The 17,840-nt window shown below is 48.0% G+C and overlaps 8 protein-coding genes across 8 annotated transcripts; 6 read left to right on the top strand and 2 right to left on the bottom strand.

Annotated features, from left to right (window-relative positions):
- Positions 1-2,745: 2,745 nt before the first annotated feature.
- On the top strand, positions 2,746-3,220 carry BT62DRAFT_928833 (uncharacterized protein; the record flags this gene model as incomplete). The annotated part of the gene is made up of 1 exon (XM_043185586.1): positions 2,746-3,220. A coding segment is annotated over exon 1 (448 nt), but the record flags the coding sequence as incomplete, so codon positions are not given.
- Positions 3,221-3,267: 47 nt separating this feature from the next.
- On the top strand, positions 3,268-4,490 carry BT62DRAFT_621402 (uncharacterized protein). The gene is made up of 3 exons (XM_043181636.1): positions 3,268-3,472; positions 3,537-3,715; positions 3,769-4,490. The coding sequence occupies exons 1-3, from the start codon at positions 3,406-3,408 to the stop codon at positions 4,375-4,377; spliced, it is 855 nt and encodes a 284-aa protein (XP_043043551.1). The 5' UTR covers positions 3,268-3,405; the 3' UTR covers positions 4,378-4,490.
- Positions 4,491-5,245: 755 nt separating this feature from the next.
- Positions 5,246-6,336, bottom strand: BT62DRAFT_885744 (uncharacterized protein; the record flags this gene model as incomplete). Its single annotated transcript, XM_043182844.1, has 2 exons — positions 5,246-5,754; positions 5,805-6,336. 2 exons carry the CDS (start codon positions 6,334-6,336, stop codon positions 5,246-5,248), a joined length of 1,041 nt encoding a protein of 346 aa, XP_043043550.1.
- Positions 6,337-6,837: 501 nt separating this feature from the next.
- Positions 6,838-9,246, top strand: BT62DRAFT_885747 (uncharacterized protein; the record flags this gene model as incomplete). Its single annotated transcript, XM_043182845.1, is given in 12 exon segments — positions 6,838-6,926; positions 6,979-7,023; positions 7,071-7,223; positions 7,279-7,703; positions 7,721-7,834; positions 7,885-7,938; positions 7,986-8,160; positions 8,210-8,300; positions 8,356-8,462; positions 8,520-8,724; positions 8,777-8,921; positions 8,969-9,246. 12 exon segments carry the CDS (start codon positions 6,838-6,840, stop codon positions 9,244-9,246), a joined length of 1,881 nt encoding a protein of 626 aa, XP_043043549.1.
- A 529-nt stretch (positions 9,247-9,775) lies between these two features.
- On the bottom strand, positions 9,776-12,368 carry BT62DRAFT_1073425 (uncharacterized protein). The gene is made up of 12 exons (XM_043178934.1): positions 12,219-12,368; positions 12,026-12,164; positions 11,781-11,905; positions 11,383-11,438; positions 10,996-11,315; positions 10,859-10,942; positions 10,705-10,801; positions 10,527-10,653; positions 10,469-10,476; positions 10,367-10,415; positions 10,271-10,311; positions 9,776-10,210 (listed from the first exon to the last, which is right to left on the bottom strand). The coding sequence occupies exons 2-12, from the start codon at positions 12,126-12,128 to the stop codon at positions 10,174-10,176; spliced, it is 1,047 nt and encodes a 348-aa protein (XP_043043548.1). The 5' UTR covers positions 12,129-12,164; positions 12,219-12,368; the 3' UTR covers positions 9,776-10,173.
- An 80-nt stretch (positions 12,369-12,448) lies between these two features.
- BT62DRAFT_992060 (uncharacterized protein) lies at positions 12,449-14,014 on the top strand. Its single transcript, XM_043190320.1, has 4 exons — positions 12,449-12,530; positions 12,582-13,459; positions 13,507-13,902; positions 13,956-14,014. The coding sequence occupies exons 2-4, from the start codon at positions 12,586-12,588 to the stop codon at positions 13,985-13,987; spliced, it is 1,302 nt and encodes a 433-aa protein (XP_043043547.1). The 5' UTR covers positions 12,449-12,530; positions 12,582-12,585; the 3' UTR covers positions 13,988-14,014.
- Positions 14,015-15,008: 994 nt separating this feature from the next.
- On the top strand, positions 15,009-16,563 carry BT62DRAFT_621137 (NAD(P)-binding protein). Its single transcript, XM_043181634.1, has 8 exons — positions 15,009-15,244; positions 15,300-15,385; positions 15,434-15,518; positions 15,574-15,891; positions 15,943-16,066; positions 16,121-16,137; positions 16,191-16,373; positions 16,428-16,563. Exons 1-8 carry the CDS (start codon positions 15,158-15,160, stop codon positions 16,455-16,457), a joined length of 930 nt encoding a protein of 309 aa, XP_043043546.1. The 5' UTR covers positions 15,009-15,157; the 3' UTR covers positions 16,458-16,563.
- Positions 16,564-16,581: 18 nt separating this feature from the next.
- BT62DRAFT_928829 (uncharacterized protein) lies at positions 16,582-17,761 on the top strand. Its single transcript, XM_043185585.1, has 3 exons — positions 16,582-16,733; positions 17,308-17,626; positions 17,689-17,761. The coding sequence occupies exons 1-2, from the start codon at positions 16,666-16,668 to the stop codon at positions 17,618-17,620; spliced, it is 381 nt and encodes a 126-aa protein (XP_043043545.1). The 5' UTR covers positions 16,582-16,665; the 3' UTR covers positions 17,621-17,626; positions 17,689-17,761.
- The last annotated feature ends 79 nt before the right edge of the window (positions 17,762-17,840 follow it).

The raw sequence follows: 17,840 nt of genomic DNA, 5'->3' as shown, positions 1-17,840 counted from the left end.
GAAGCTACTAGGAAAGGAGTAGTCTAGTATAAATATGAGAAGTCAATGGGAAACTCTTCAGGAGTTTGTAACCCAAAGACTAAAGGTCTTACAAGCATGTACTCTAGATACAGTCCAAATCTCAACAAAGTTGTAGACTCAACCTGAATAGTATTGTGGTGACCAAGTCACTTTGTTTTGTACAAGAACCCATAAAAAGCAACCAAAAGTTTATATCAGACAGTCAGACAGACCCAAGACAGTTCAGAACAGCCAGTATTGTGTATAAGTTGCAACCAGATGCATCATATCAGTCTAGAAACTGCACTAGGCAGTCAGTACAAGTTCAGAACCTGCACCAGGCAGACTGTTTGAGATAAGTTTTGTTGTGTTCAGTGACACAGACAGCTTTGTTCAAGCAAACTGCAACATATATCTTTGAATTATATCTTATTGCACCCTATCTATATTACATTCTCTACACACTTAGAGTCTAGGTATTACTATTTCTCCCTCAAACTGCATTGTGATTTGGTGTTGGTGTTTTAGTAGTGTGCATTCCACACATTGTTGATTCATTCATTGCTACTGTACTACATTCCAAGTGCAGAGACAGCTAGCCTTGCAGCCATGACAACTGCACTACCCAAGCACCCTGCAACAACAGCACCATCCACCAAATTCTTTGTAGGGTCTAAGATTACAGCATCTATGGCACTTGCAATAGGGGTGAAAGCCCAAATGAAGAGATACCAAAGTATCAGAGCAGCTCACTGAGGCAAGACCACATTTGCCAACAGCAGAATGAGGCTAACACCCACAAATGTGATTGCATTCTCAATTAGCCCAACTTTGAATGACCATAACAAAGGGATGCCCTCAAGGAGATGATTGTGGATGCAGTGAAGGATGGCATGGCTGATTATGAGCACAGTGGAACTGGAGCATAGGACTATGCAGACAATAAGGAGTACAAGGAAGAGAGTGAAGATTATGAGCACCACAAATGTGGTGACTTGTAATATGATTGTCAGAGTGGGGATGGTGAGGTCAGGTTTATATGGGGAAAGATGGGTCCAGAGCTGTTCAGAGACTGGCTGGGACCCATACCATCTGCTGGAAGTGGAGGGGTATTCAAAAGAAATAGCAGGCATGATCTTAGAAAGACTTGTTGCAGGCAAGAGGCATTGGCTGTTTTAAAGGACACTCCTTGGCTAATTCAGAGAGCTGTAGTACAAAGAAAGGAAAGTCATGCTGGGCACAATTTTTTAGGTAGGGATTGTCTCAGATATAAAAATGACAGGTTCTATAGTGAGTTTCACCAGATGCATGAGACTCTCCACAATTAACAAATTCAACATCAGGATGATCATCATCTTCTTCACAGCCAATCACAGATTGTTGTATGGAATACAAATTACTTGCTACAAAGGCATAAGAAAAATGCTGACAGAAATCACGTAGGTTCTGCTGGCCAAGCACAACCTCTGGCTTGGTGGTCGCTTTCTAGGATGAAAGAAGCTACAAAGTCAGGGATGGGTAAAACTCATTTTCTTATCTGAAATAATGAATTGTCAGGTTCAGCAACACGTGTAACTGAATACTTTCTGCAGGTGCAAGATTCTTGTGCATGCACACTGATCGAGTTTTCACAATGAAGCAGTATTCATATCGATCAAAGGATGCGACATGCCCTATAAAAACATGAGGGATGCACGTTGACTATTTCATAGGAAGACCCCTAGGATATCGGTCCTCCTTTCACCAACCCCCCAAGTTCCATACCTCGAAAGCTTCCTCACTACACCAAATTCAAGATACCCACTTTGCGAATCGCTATGTCAGACGGCCGAGTGGAACTCGCTAGTCACAATCCCGATGTTCCAGGAAGCGCTGAGAAAAACAACGCGGTTGACACGGTGTCAGGCGAGGCGTCCTTGTACTGGGAAAAAGCACTTCATATCGATGGGTGGGATCCAATATCGAGGCAGTACATTCAATGCGGGTTTTTAGAGGGATACAAAGATCTAGCTGAGTGCGATGAAGGATATGTGGTGGTTTCAAATGATGGCGAGGTAAGATATCGCATATTTTGCTTGATTTGATCCTTGTTTGACCCTGGGTCATAGGGCGAACCCAAGGAAGAAACGGAAAGCACAAAGACACTGAGTAAGGATTGCCACCCGGATGAAGAAGAGCGTCTACGTCTCGAAAACTCGGAATTGAGGAATGAGCTGTCGACCATTCAGAAGCAGCTTGAAGCCAAACTCAATTCGCAGGATGTAGAATTGCAGAGTTTGCGGTACCTTCTGGACGTCAGGACGAGGGAGCTACAGGACGCCCGGATATATTTGGATACCGCTGATTTGGTGTCTGGAGAAGATGTCGTGTCGATGGCAGAGGCGTTGAATGCCGAGATCTTCCAGACCGCCGCCTATATAGCTGATTCCTCGGTGTTCGGGTCCAAGTGCAGACTCGCGAATACGGAGGAGATAGCCCCTTGGATTGGCGCTGACTTGGCCGAGATTTTGCGGTCAGGGAACGATGATGCTGAGGCGCGAGTTCAAGCCGTTCAAGTGGCGCTTCAGGCGTCGCTCGTTCGATCTTGTATGGCGACCATTGTGATGTGGCATCCCGATCGACAGATCGATGAGGGACTCCGTCAGCTGTACGCAAAGATACGGAAAACTAGTACGTCCACTGATACACATGACGAAATGGATCTCGACTCTCTTTTCCAGGTTTGGCGCCCGTCGCGGCGCGATGGCGTGTAATGACTCGATCGAAATCGAAGTACTCGACTCCGGAGGAGGCTGAGAAGCCGTATATACCTTGGATGGTCAGGCGGGCGGTCCTGGTGTTACTCCTGGCTGGATGGAATTCAGATGGAACGACGACCTGGGATGCATGTGTTGACACCATCATGGAAAAATACGGGAGGAGGATACGAGACATCGTAAAGCTGATGACAAGGCTAGACAAGGTCATAGGTGAAAGCGTTGTCTCGAAAGACATAATCGTCTGCATAGTGGCTAGCGGCCGCCAGTACGATCTTGAGTCCATGGAGAATGCCGACGGACTTGGTGAGAAGGTGCAGCCATCTGATCGTGTTATGTGCACGTCCGATCTTGGGCTGAAGGTAACGGAGGTATCTCACGATGGTGGCTTGGAGAAAGATACATATTTGCTGAAGCCAAAGGTGGTATTGCGTTCTTCATTGATGTGAAAACGCTAGTCAGAGAGGATATTAATTACTGCACGGATTTTACACTGAGATTCTTCACCTACCAATATATCATTCCCACCATTATCATCAGGGACAAGAAATGGAAAAATTCATTTCCCGTTTGGAAGGGCGGGTAATGATCTTTCTTGAAGAAGGCACGAAGCGCCGAATGCACGTTGGAGATCGGGCCCACCCTTGACATGCATTCGCCTCATGAACCATCTTCTTCATATACCACCAAGTCGACGAAGCCCACTTGCACTACGAGTAGGCGCGATGTCCTTCGGTTATGAGGACCTATCCTATAATGTGGTATATTCCTTGTGGCCAGTGCTGGCTCCTATCGGCGGAGTGATCCTCTTGTCATGCCTGGCACTGCGTCGGCACAGACATGTCACATCCGAGCTCGAAGAAAATTACAAGTTGTTGTCGGTGTTGAGATCGGCGCTAGCGCAGAAAGATGCAGAGGTTTTATCGTTGCGGAAGGCGCTTTCGGAAACAACCCAACAGGTGAGAGGCATTCAACGTACAAGGGGAATAGAAACTGATTCATCACGCCAAAGGCATCGAAGGCAGCTACATCATCCTCGTGGAAGGATGAAACTGAAGGGCAAGCATTGAAACGGCGCATTTCGGACCTGAACAAAGAACTAGACGAATTCCGTGCTCACAACCGTGCATTGATCCTTGACATTCAGACGGGAAAGGAAGAACTGCATGGGCTTGGGATGAAGCTCCAGGAGAGCGAGAAGCTGTCGAGGGCGCGAGCGGAGGAATTGCGGGTTGCTCAGGTGTATCTAAGCACCGCAGACCAGTTCTCTGGCGTCGAGATCATCCAAGCTGTGGAGGCACTGAACGAGGAGATCTCTGGAATGGCTGCAACGCTCGCTGATGTATACGACCAGGTAGAGAGGGGTGTGGGTAACCCGGCAACAGATGTCGCCTATGGACGCGTTGTTGAAATCCTGGGGGATACGATGACGAGCTTCGTCAAGTCCAATTCGCAGTATGAAGTACTTCAAGTTGCTTTTAGTGCTGCCATTTGTGCGCATGCGGGATGGATGGCTACGTCATGGTGCTTAGGGGGAGATCCCAGCGACGAGAAGGGCTGGAATGAAATATATGACCGCATACGGCAGTCAGGTAGGACATTTCCTTCAGGAGTGACGTAAGCTCAGCTCTTCTGCAGAGAAGCAGGCTATTGCCGGAAGATGGCGGGTTCTGACACAAAAGGCTATAGCTCCTCTGTCCAAGTATGATGGGGCCGAGCGATCCCAAATAGACGCTGTCCTTGAGGAAATACTCGTGAACATCCTCATTGTGGCTGGTATTGATCCCGGCCACAAGACAGTAACGGAAAAGCTGGCGAGCTCAGGGGTAGCGCGAAAGGTGGTGGAATTACGGTTTGCCACTCGGCAGGGGGTCACGTCCTGCGAGATGGAACCAGTGTACGTCCCAGAAGGCTCCCCGTTTAATGCGGAGGCAATGGAGGACGCCATGGGTGGAAAGGATTCGAAGGAGCCAGATAACGAGAAACAGATATGTTCTACCACAGAACTGGGCCTTGCATCGATTAAGAGCCAAGGAGAGGGCCACAAAATAAAAATCTTGAAGAAAGCGAAGGTGATCCTCCTGTCGGGATTGAATGATATTATGGCGTAGACACTGGCCTAGTAAATGTCTTTTCGTCATCAGTAATTTCAAGTTTTTTTTATTGTACACAAGCCGGATGCCAGGCTGCCGGTAAACGGCATGTTGCGGCATTTTGTCGGACTTAATGTGCGGATTATGATCGTTGCCGTGGCTGGCAGGTCAGTCTATCGCAAATTGTTCACTTCCGAGTCCTCTACTCGGTCGTCGCAGGATGCGCTTGCTCGACGTTCTACTCGTCGCTCGTTTGCTTTGTATCGCTCCAGCATCTTTAGGGCTCCTCTAAAATCATTTGCAGTTCTTTTCAGGGAGAATGTTATTGAGCTAAGTATCGACCAATGGGTACAATAAAGTGGTAGCTACAAGTGCTCAGTAGTGCGCTTTTTTACTTCATATTCTGGATATCATCTCTGACATTGTCGAGTAGAGGACCACCTTTGGCTTCTCAAGAATGGCCAGTCGCTCTGCCGAGTGACCATCCTTTTCCACCGACTGCGAAATCTTCAGTCCTAGCTCGCAGGTGCAGAGAACGTGATCCGGGTCGCGTACTGGGGATTCTCCATCGCAACTTTGCATCGTATCGGGCACGAACGTACTGCCTCTGCCGACGGAGAATATCATGATATCCTCTGATACAATGCCTTCGCCCATCCCTCTGTCGAGATCTATGGCTAAACGGACGACCTCTTCTATCCTCGCCCCATATTTTCCTACCAGAAAGGTCGTACATGCGTCCCAGGTCGGATCTGTACCGACGCCAGTCCATCTGGCGAAGATTAACACAATCGCCAATTTCCTGATGATCGTGTTTGTCCATTCCTTCTTGACGTTGGAGAGGGTTTCATACTTGGATCCAGATCGAGTCATTGCTCTCCACCGGCCCGCGACGACTTGAGTATCTGGGGTATGTTGTCAGTGTTCAATTTCTAATGTTGTACAACTGACTCACTCGTTGCTTGGATTTTAGCGTATAGACGGCTGAGATTCATGTCTGTGTGTCTTTCGATGTGCCACATAGAGATGAAGTCTGCGCAGCATTGAACCAACGATGCTTGCGTGACGATTTGGACGACCTGAATGCGCGTCTCGTCATTTATTGGGGAACACAGCAGATGAACGATGTAGCTTCCAAGCCAGCGCACCACCTCCACCGGAGTGGAGTCGGGATCAACTCTCTCCCTGAACGACATGGAATCTGCCATGTATGCCGACACCTGATATATCTCCGCATTCAAAGATTCAACTTTCGCGACGAGCTCGTTACCGGATAGTGTGTCGTTTATCGTTAAATAAGTGTGCGCATCTTGCAGTTCCTGCGTGCGTATATCCAAGAGACGCCGTTCATCTCTGTGTACCGTTTGCTCTCGCTTCAAATCCTCCCGCACTTGGACCAACTCCTTATTCCGGGCCACTATTTCCTGTTCCAGCAAAGCAATCCTTCTTTCAGTCAAGCTTAGCTCCTTCACCCCTTCATTCTGCATCGTATCAGGTGGCTTTTGATTGCTCTAAGTTCTGTCAATGACCATGAGGCCTCGTTCAAACGGAGATCTCACCGCAGAACCAACACATTCCCCTTGACTTCCCTCTCTCCGACTGCTGGGATCAATGGCGTTCATTGTAAATGCTTGGTGCGACGATTGCGAGGCAGGCCTATGATCTGAATCCAGAGTGTGCTGCCGCCCTTGACCAGCGCTTGAACCGCCTGTCGCTTTTGGGCGAACTATTCGCTTTATCAGTGCTCCTGCCTTTACAAGCATGTTTGAACGACTGTTTGGAGGTCCTGTTGGTGAAAGAAAGCTATCGATGTGACTGCAGAGGTCAGCAAGTCACATTGGGAGCATGTAATCCACATGTTCTTCTCCGGGAGTGCACATTGCTATTACCTTATCACCAGACGTGTGAACGATAAGAGTACGAATGTGTGCTTATATTCCGTCGTATGGGCCTTTCTGCCGTAACCACGACCCCACCTTGACGCCGCCATGAACATACGGTCAGCCTACGTCGGTAATTCCAGGAAGCTGCTCTTGGCTTTCGACCTCGGAACGACTTACAGCGGGATCTCATACAGGTAAAACTTGTTGCGCGCTCGTCCAAAACTTCTCTGAGGGTTTGTTTCCTAGTGTACTCGACCCGGACATCCCTCCAACAATACAGCCCGTGACCAGGTACAATCTTTGGAATCTTGGACTACCAGAAATCTAATACTGTGCAGGTATCCTTCCCTGGAAGGTACTGGTGGCAATGCGAAAATCCCGACTGTTATCTGCTACGATCAGAATGGCAAAGTGAGGGCGGCCGGCGCCGAAGCGATGAGCGAAAACATCAATGATAAGATCGAAGAGGAGGGATGGGTCCGATGCGAAAAGTAGGCTCTCCTTCCATTAATATGTTGTCATCGTAATGAACGTCCTGTTACTCAGGTTCAAACTACACCTCCGTCCTCCTGGCAAGGACGCAAAGTCAGATAACATCAACCAAGCCATTTCGCCGCTCCCTCCCGGCAAGGATGTCCTTATGCTCTTTGCTGATTTCTATGCGTACCTCTTCCAGTGCGCCAAGACCTTCATACAAGAAACTCATCCCAGCGGTGTGACGTTTTGGTCCTCGATTGAGGATTCGATTGAGTTCATCTTGAGCCATCCGAACGGATGGGAGGGAGGACAGCAGGATCAAATGCGCAAGGCCGTCGTACAGGGTGGTCTCATCAGCGATGACGACAAGAACACGCGTGTACACTTTGTTACCGAAGGAGAAGCTAGTTTGCATTTCTGTATCCAGCGAGGTCTTTCGTCGCTTGTAAAGGTTAGCGCCACGTTCTCCTTGCCAATGCAGTGGGCCTCACATGGTGCCTAAAGGAGGGAGAAGGAATAATTATCGTCGACGCCGGAGGTGGCACTGTCGATATAAGCAGCTACACTAGTATTTCAACTAGAGGCGCTGGGAAATATTCGTTCCAAGAGATTGCCACCCCGTTTTGTAAGATACTTGACTTTCTTTTCCCATACAACGCTTACCGTCATGCACAGGTGACTTTTCTGGATCAATTTTTGTCACGCAGCGCGCTCGTACTTTCATTGACGGTAACGTTTGGCGTATCTCGGCCCTCTTTTTATTCATGAATTTATAGGAAAGCTGAAAGGCTCTAAATTTCACGACGATATCGGTCATATCGCGGAATGCTTCGACAAGTCTACGAAGCTTCGTTTCAGGGACTCCGCAGAGCCGTCGTTTGTCAAGTTTGGGGGCCTCCGTGATAGGGACTCTGCATGCGACATTCGGTCGGGTCAGCTCAAGCTAAAAGGGTGAGGGAATTACGAATATGCTAAAAGAGACACGCCTGATATTCCACAGGACGGACGTTGCGACCTTCTTTGAACCATCGATAACTTCTATTACTAAAGCTATAGATGCTCAACGAGCCGCATCGAAGAAGACTGTTTCGGTGAGTGTAATGCTGTAAAAAGGTTCATATCGGGTACTCATCACGTCATTTGAAGACCGTTTTTCTCGTCGGCGGCTTTGCTGCAAGTGATTGGCTCTTCCTCAAAATACAAGAACACACAAATCTGCTTGGCCTGACCCTCGCTCGACCTGACAGCCATGTGTCAGTATTTTTCTTTCATGAGCTCTGACTGATTGCCCTTATGGAATTCGTTCTCAGGAACAAAGCCGTTGCTGATGGTGCCGTGTCATTCCACCTCGACCATGCTGTTACCGCGCGCATGTCCAAGTACAATTACGGTGTACGAATGTATACTGACTATGATTGTCTAGACGAAGAACATGTTCTTCGTCGCTCCGAGACGTTTGTAGACTCTTCCGGAACGCTCTCTTTGGGAGGGCAATATAGTGTCATCCTCGCTAAGGTAATGCCTCTATTTGTCTACGAGCTGGCCGCTGACATTGCATATCCCTCAGGACGTCCTGGTCTCTGAAGAGACCGAATTCCGTGAGACATATTGCAGGCTTGCACGATCGTTGTCGGACTTGGGCGCCATCACAACATCAATCTGGCGTTATACCGGGAAAAGGGGGCATCCGAAATGGATGGATGTTGATAAAGGTTCGTTGTCTCCGAATCTTGCAACACCGTTTTAATTGCTGGTATAGACGATTATTCACAATATTGCCGTGTTACAGCTGATACTTCCGTCGTGGCAAAGTCACTGAAACCTCGACGCTGTTCGGACGGGACCTACTACTACCAATTGAGTTATGATGTCGTGATGTTGTTCGGGATGACGGAGCTGAAAGCACAACTTGCGTGGATGGAAGATGTGAGTTACATGGGCTCCGGCTCCACGCGCGCTATTGATCTTTATTTCCCTTGTTTTAGGGCCAAGAGAAGAGGTATCGCTGTGCTTCTATTGATTGATTCGTCAGGATAACTGATGATTTCTTACAGGGGTCCTGCTCAAGTTATATACGATTAAAAGGGTTGATCATGCGTATATTTCATGTCGCAGGCTCGAGTGCTTCCATGGTCTTGTATAAAGCGCGCCAGGAAGGACACGCTTGCAATTTCGTAGTATTTGTATTCTTGTATTTTATGATGTTGGCCGAAGTTGTCGCTAAATATGGAGCAAATAGTAGCGTGCAACACAGAAAGCGTGCGTGGCATTCAATGACGCCTATTCTGCCACGCACGACAACATGTTAAGTAATTTGTTTACCACAGCTCTGCGGCAGATGTTAGACTCAGCGCTAGACCAACTTTGACGGGTATGAAGGATGGTAATTGCTTTTCAGCGGAGAGGAAAGCCATCTCGCTGCTGCTACATCTCAGTACCTGAGTTGCACCTTAAAATGAGTACAATTTCCGGGAGGCAGAAGACGAACCTCGGCAGACCGGCGACCATCAACCTTACCACCATCTTGTACCGATACCAGTATCAACACACCATCCCATTCCCGTTTATTGTGTACATTATTTCACTCATAACTATCTCGCCCCGTCTCTGACATCGTTGCTGTTCTCTAGAGGAACAGATGTCAGGATAGTGCCAGTATTTCATGCGTTGTCGTATTTCCTCGCTAAAAGGAATATCGCTGACCCAGGCTGTAGGCAGACAGAGAGCGCCCTACTAATGACAATGCCGTACAAGGTCCCTAGACCGAGCGATTCGTGTCTCGTTATGCTTCAGGAACTGGTCAATTATATCCTCGACTTCCCGCACGACGACACCCCTTGTTTCCCTTTGTTTCTTGCCCGGGAGCCGTCATCGCATCTATTTAAGCGTTTTAATCGTGTACGATGTTGAACTTGGCTCGTTTCGTGAACGACATGCCCGGAAATTGTATCAATGCGCAGATCTTTACGCATTGCTGAAACATTCTCCCAACGTTGCGCCACTAATCAGAACATGTGGGATGCATACCGTGTCTGAGATGGTGTAGAAGTTGTGCACTGACAGTTTGTTCCTTTCTAATGCGTACAGAGCCGCAGTAAAAGCCTACGACAACAGCCAACATATGGATCCGGATCCATATGCACTACATCAGACGTACCATGGACGTAGCATGTATAGCTGCCATATTCAAAACAAGCATCTGGGTACTAGATCTAGTACCGTGCGCCTTTCTCCAACACCTGTTGTTTCATTGAGGAACCAAGCATTCTATGGCGGCAGTATAAGACATAATCGACGACGACTTGTGAATTCCTTACCGGCTTTCCCCGCCAATCTTTGTCATTGAGGTTCTCTGCATACAGCCAATCCCGTATGATCTGACCAAGAGATTTCTCCATCTTGGATATAGCACGCCACCGGGGTGTGAGGATGGATCCAATGATTCTAATCACAATATGAGATCTTGGTCAGTTATCCTAAGCTCAGATGACTTACGGTTTCAAGAAGGGAGGAAAGAGGTTGTTAACTTTGGCACAAGCGACAACACTGGTCATGAAATTGACATTGATTTTGAGATAATCTTGGTTACGACCTTGACGCCAATTAAATTAGCCAAATGTCAGTTATTGGTAAGAGACTTAATACTGACAGAAAGGAAGATCAGTGAACATCCGGTTAACTGACTCCGATACGATTTGCAGAACAGTCTTGAATGCGGGAACCTTGATCCAGTCTATAGTAAATTGAAAAAAAGCGAGAGATGGTGAAGACCATGAAATCTGGCACCTTCGGTCAACAGTATATTGTCACTCAAGGACGCTCTGACCTCATCTGGGACATCTACAAAAGATGCACCGATGTTACGCGTCAAAAGACTTCGTAGACCTCTGTATGGTAAGGGTCGTCGACGATGCTGCGGCCCATTGTGTGCTCGATCTGCAGAAGCTGCAGACAGTATGATAAGAATTATGTCAAGTATAATCTGAGAGAACCTAGCGCTCATATCTGAACTCGCATCCATGAAAGACAGATGCTCAAGCGAAGACTCTCGAATGTCATTCTCACTGATGACGATCACCCTCTTGTCGAGTAAGGGACCTTGAATGCTGATCCGTAGTACTACGCACAAGCTGATCAGCCCGACGGTGGGTTTTTAGACGACAGCATGGGTACCTGTCTGTGACCCTCTTGGATGATTTCCTTCCCGTGGAAAACCAATCTGAAAGCGTCTTTTCAAGACGTGAGAATACTATTAGACCCGAATGTAGGATTCTCTAGCTACGACGATAAAGACGTAAGCCACAAATGAAGACGGCTCTGCATAATCACTCACCCTTTACTCTAATGATGAAAGCCTTTCGTAGCTGAAACGCAAGCAGAAACACGGATGCTATAAGTAGAATGCGGATAAATAAGGCCTTGTCCCCCAGTTATGCCACATCGGTGAAGTCTTGGAGTGCACACAGAGCTGGCTCGCTTCCCCGCAGAAGAAAAGTTCCTGCCCCTAGTCCTGCTCCTGCAAAAAATGTACTGGACGCTGACATGGGAGCAGGGTTCTTCTAGGTGTTCACCATCAAATGGTCTGCCACCAGGGTGTTGGTGTCATTCGTTTCCTCTGCAATGGGTTCAGTCTCGGCCTCTTTCCAGTCGCAGCGGGAAAACGCTAGATGATTCTCCAAACCATCCTGCATGAAGACTGTAGTGCAGGTAGAAAATCATGTCGGTATAGCATGTCGTATTTAATAGCTCGTGCTTCTTCTGAAAAAATTTGCCAGAAATAAATCATTTGTGAGAATCTGGCTGCACATAGACGTACGCGGTATGTTGGTGCTGTACATGGTCGGTTTGCGGTCCTCGCAGTGGTCTCTATCGGTCCCGGACGCTCGCAATGTGTAAGGCCGGACCAAGACGCTGTCCATTATGTTGTGCTTCACAATGATGAACTGGATCTGTCTCTACAGCGTATATATAAGAGACAAAGGTCGACGGAAAAGTGTACTGGGACTCACTCAGAGCCTACGCTCTTTTATTCCGGTATCTGTCTCGACCTTCTCAACATATAGCAGGCCTGATTTGCAGCATTGCAGTGCGTCGCAGGAACGACTCTGGACTATGCTTTCCCCTATAACGACCAGAATAGGGGACATGCCTCATGTGGCTAGTAAAGGAATTGCAAATATCATCACACTCTAAGTGGCGATCACGAGGAAACGACGCGCTCAATTTTGCTTCCGGACCACCATATCTCTTCGTTCTCTCCAACCGACCCAACATCTTACCTTCCTTGGGATATCTGTACGGCTTCAGTTTCTAGTAATTTCGTGCGTCACTGTATTTCTTTCTCTCAGGAGAGGCACTCATCCGTGCCAAAGGTACATGCCACCGAGGGCGACGCCATTCAAGAAAAATATGCCCAGCGACGTGGCCCTTTGCATGCGACAAGAGCTCTTTGATTACATTCTTGACTTTCTGCACGATGACATCCCCGCCTTGCGAACTTGCGAACTTGCATCCCGAGCTTTCTTGGACCGCAGTCGCTATCATATTTATTCAAATGTGTTTATCGTGCACATCTCTGAATTGGACTTGTTTCGAGAACAATATGGAGGGCAACTGTACCACCGCCAGAACTTTATCGCATTACTCGAAAATTCACCTCATGTCGCCCCTCTGGTCACAAGACTCGGAATTCATTCAAGAACAGTGCTATTGACGAATGTATTCATGGAGACCTCTCTCCTTTCTATCATTCCTTCCCTCCACAATCTATTCCATATCGAATTCATCTGTCGCGGAATCCATGAAGTCTCGGACCACTTTCCAGTCGCAACATACAGACTCTTCCTCGCAGCTCTCCGCTCTGTGCCACTCAAGACGCTCATCTTAAATGGCTTCGCGTTTGAAACACATGGAAATTTCGCAGACCTACTCATTGCTGCAGCAAACCCGGCACTAAAGCATCTGTCGCTTATCTGTGATGACGGAGCAGATTGGGGTTATACCGTTTCCCCGCCGATTCGCCCTCCACCGCATGGTCTACCAGCATTGGAATCTTTGTATATGGCCGGGGACGCAACATGCGAAAATATTTCATGGCTATTCTTTGACCAGTCTCTGTACGACATCAGCGATATTCGACATCTCCAACTATACTATGATTCGAAGAGCGCATCACCGATCATTCAGAAACTGCTTGATGCGATGCAAGAAACGCTCGAGTCATTCACTCTGGAAGTTGACCCCTGGGCGGGTAAGTCGCTGTCCTCATTTCATCATTTCACTAACTTCCTTTCAAAGATCAAGCCAGTTTAGATCTGAGCCGACACAGCAGCCTTTCCTCTTATTACGTTATCTTGGCCTCTCCCCTGGACCCTCTCATACTTGGAACGTGCCTTAGTCCTACATTGCGGGCGTTGACAGTAGAGTGCGTGTTTAACCAGTGGGACCACAACTCCCGCCACTCTGTTTATGCCTGGGCTGAGTTTGATGCTCACCTCGATGAACTGGCGTTGCCTGCACTGCAAAGTGTTCATGTCAGGTTGCATAATCGTATCCATCCTGGCCGATGCGACAGTCACGGATGTGATGGCTCTGAGCGCCCAACGGACGACTGGGATCAATGGAAGCGTCAAGTTGAGGAGAGCATGCATTTGCTGAAAGGTAGAGGTGTTTTGGAGGTTGAGGTCGTTAAACGTCAGTTGTTATTCCGACTGCTTCGATGCATATTCTCACGTTTTATTTTTCAGAGCACTACTGTATACAAAGCATTTTCGACTGAGTTATCTTGTAAATGCCTATTCGTGTGTGTATTACTACAGCAAGCATGTTCTTTGTCAGAATAAGGTGTTCGTTCACGAAAAGGTCTGCGGGACTCCATGAATAAGCCAGATATGTAAAGGTGTTAGGCAAAGGACTCATCGAGTGTATATCTCATCTACAATATCACGCCCTGTTCACATTATCTCATTGTAGTGAGTCTGCCAGAACGAGAGCAATGAGAGGTCGTGCATTGAAAAGTCACGTCTCTTGTTCTTCGTTGCTCCTCGGTCTCTTACTGGCAGTAACGATGGTCCAGAGGGATGTCCCGCCTTTCTGGCAAGAAATCTGTCGATAATTATGTGGTGAACATGGAGAGATAACTCTCCAAGCCGCGATGATGTTTCGCTTCTCTTTTACAGCCAATACGTGGGCGAGTACAGTATAAAAGAAAATTCGCGGTTCTTGCCTGTTCCAGCCGTTTCGACAGTTATAGTGGCGGCTACAGAAGTGAGTGTCAATATTGTTGCAGATGCCGGTCATGGTGAGGGATCAAAGAACGAACGATTGTTGGCAAGGAAGTTTTCACTCTAACCATCATCTCCTCATTGGTATCCTCACTTTCTCATTGCAAACGGTGTTGATACCTTTGATTGTCATTGAAGGGTAATTGGTGCGTAATGTATGCTAGCATTCCAAGAAAAATCCTTAAAATTTGGCTAGAACAACGCGATAATGGATAATACGACGCGGCAACCTCTCCCAAGAGCCCATCAGATACATTCTTGGTTACCTGGCACGAAACTATCCCTACTCTGCGGGCCTACTCATTCGTGGCTTACGCGTTGCTGCACTGTCCCCAATGTCACGTCTATCTCTACTCCTTGCCCTTAATCCACAACGTTGTCCACGTTGAGCTCGTTCACTGTACGGGTGATTCAGACGAGGTGGGGATTCTTATCGGTGATATTCTAGGATCTCTTCGTTCCAATTTTGCGCCCATGATACGAGAACTTTCGGTAACACCTTACATCTGACCCACAGGCAGTTCGAAGGTTCTTCGGGACCATCCATTTGATAAGGCTTCTCAATACCGGCTGACGACCCGCAAGCCTAGCCGCCAAATGACGTCAACACCCACGGTGGATATAAAAGATTGATTCCTTACTGTGTTCTGTTCCCACTGCCCACCATGTCGACTCTCTCTCTAGATAATCTTCGTGCAGTCAACCTCTTCGACCTTCGCAGTACAGTCGTAGTCATCACTGGTGGAGGCTCCGTGGGTCGTTCTGTTAATCTTGGAGTATATCCGCTCATGCTTTGTCGTGCTGCAGGGAATTGGGCTAATGATTAGCTCAACGTTGATCGCGAACGGTGCCACTGTGTATATCGTCGGACCATCACAGGCCGATCTCAACCAGTAAGTCATCTCTGTGCAGATGGTTCAGCACCGAAGTAATGTTTGTAGAACTTGCGACAAGTTCAATGCCGCTGCTGCTAACATCCCCGGTGCCGGCACAATGTATGGAATTGAGGGAGACATCCGTTTAAAGGTATGTGTGTGTGTCAAGCAAGTTTTGATTGAAACGTTTGCTGACTCTGACTTAGTCAGAAGCCAAACGTCTGGCTAGTGAAGTTGGGAAGCGAGAACGCCATGTTACAGCCCTCTTCAACAATGCTGGCATCCTTAAAGGCAGCTTTAAGCGTCCAACAGCTTCCACGGCATCTGCGTATGTCTCGAGTTTCTTCGATGATATCACTCAAGAATCTTTCAATGATACCCTCAATACGAACGCTGTCGGACCATACTGGCTGACGTTCGCCTTCTTGCCGTTGCTTGAAAAATGGAAATTCTCGGATGATCCGGCAACCAAGAAGTTCGGACCGCAAATCATCATGACTAGTAGTATGAATGGATGGACGAAGGTTGTTCCTTTGTTTCAGCTACCGATTCCATCCTCATCGTTTGATACACAGGACTCGTCAACCGCTGGACTCTCATATCCATATATGTTCTCAAAAAGTGCCATTGGGCACGCTACTTCCTCTCTCGCTCATGAACTGCTGCCGCTGGGTATCAGAGTCAATGGAATTGCACCAGGCAAGTTTCTCTGTGTCCCATCGCCCGTTCTGTAATATTAAATCTGTTCCCCAGGCCTTTTCCCTAGTGCGGTACGGATTTATTACTTCACGATGAATGCTGGACTTCCACTGATTGTCTTTAGATGTCTCTTCCCGGAGCTCCAATTGACGAGTCCGGAGTCGCGGTTGTTCCGCCGGATGCTAAAATAAACTTTGAGGTTCCCGTCGAACAAGGATGGGGTAAACCGCGCGACGTTGGATCACTCGCGCTCTTCTTGCTGGCGAATTGGTATGTCACTGGAGAAACTGTATTGATCGATGGTGGTGTAAGTGGCTCGCGCCCTATGACTATGGTGCTGGCTGATCAGAAGTCTTTCTAGACGCTCTTGAAGCATCCGTCTTCTTATTGATCTGTGATTGGAGAATCTTTTTATCCGAGGGTGTAACAAATAATGATAGAGCGATAGCGATAACGACATGTTCCTGAATATGATGACTACCCAATATGCGGACAACAGAGACAAGTGTGTAATATTGACTTGGAAGGATCCTCTGAGTTGCGAACTGCAGGATATACGAAGCTTCTGAATTAATATTTAGACACAGACAGGGATTTCGATGTTCAGTCAACCGGTGAAGGGAGAACAGCTGGGGAATCCCAGCGCTCAATGTGTGAAATGTTACTCGTAGCACGCAGTAGATTTCCATCGCCCTTGGTGCAATCCTTCAGCAGGCTAGCTATTTCAATCGTGTTTGTCCTCCCCAGGCCAACCGGCTCATCTTGAAACCGCCCTTGCATGACGATATAGTCGGGCCGTGGTGGGGCAGGCGGGGGAGCAAGGTCTTGGCTGTGAAAGGATTGTTGTATAAATGACGAGGAAGCGGACGGCTGAGAATATTCGGACCCAGATGATAGCTCCGAAGGAATCCTTTGATCATATTTTGAATTCTCGATGGCACGAGAAGATCTCGGCCGGGATGCTGCATTGGGGATCACGAGTCGCGGAAGATGCTTCGGGCTTAACTGTAGCGACTTGACGGGGTCGTGGTGATAACCAGGCGATGGAAGCAGCCCTAGCAGCGAGCAGTCGCTGTCGGACGCGGTATGGAGAGATGGAAGGAATGGGTCGGACTTGAACAGAGGCTGAGTGGAATAGGGTACGGGTGGCGGGACTTTGGGAAGGTGGTCTTCTGGAGTTATGTAGGTGTACTGACGTGAGTCCCACGCTTGTTGTGTAACGGGCGGGCGACTGTAGTCGTGGACAATCGAGTTAAGAGAGTCATGCGAGTAAGGATGAGATTCGGTGCGAAGAAGGGGCGCGAGGCCATTCGCTTCCGGGATATCGAATGGTGTAGTTTGATAAGGGAAGGGTACAACGGAACGCGGTTTATGTTTGTACCGATGCTTCTGTGTTCGCCGACGCTTCATGATACAGCAAATAGTCAAGGCAAGGAAGAAGAGGCCAGCAGCCCCTCCGAGTATGCCGCACACGAGGGCAACCCCCGTCGCATGTGGAAGCGACAGATCCAATTTTGCAGTTTCCCGGGGGCTAACGCGCACGGTTGGCATTGATAATCTCTGAATTTAAAGAACTAGTCTGTAAGTATTAATGTTCCAACGATGCGATAGAAACGACGCACATGGAGTGCAACTGTAGCTTGAAAGCAAAGAAAGGAGCATTCATCACTGGACTATACGTTTTGTATACGGCACAGGTTCGTCCCAAGACTACGGTTAACCCCGGTGTTTATCATTTAACCTCGTTCCCATGTTTCAGTTCCTCTCTATGATC

Source organism: Guyanagaster necrorhizus, assembly GCF_019112545.1.
Source record: "Guyanagaster necrorhizus MCA 3950 unplaced genomic scaffold BT62scaffold_5, whole genome shotgun sequence".
NCBI lineage: Eukaryota > Fungi > Basidiomycota > Agaricomycetes > Agaricales > Physalacriaceae > Guyanagaster > Guyanagaster necrorhizus.
The sequence above is the reverse complement of the archived record's forward strand: the minus strand, read 5'-3'. Positions and strand labels throughout refer to the sequence as shown.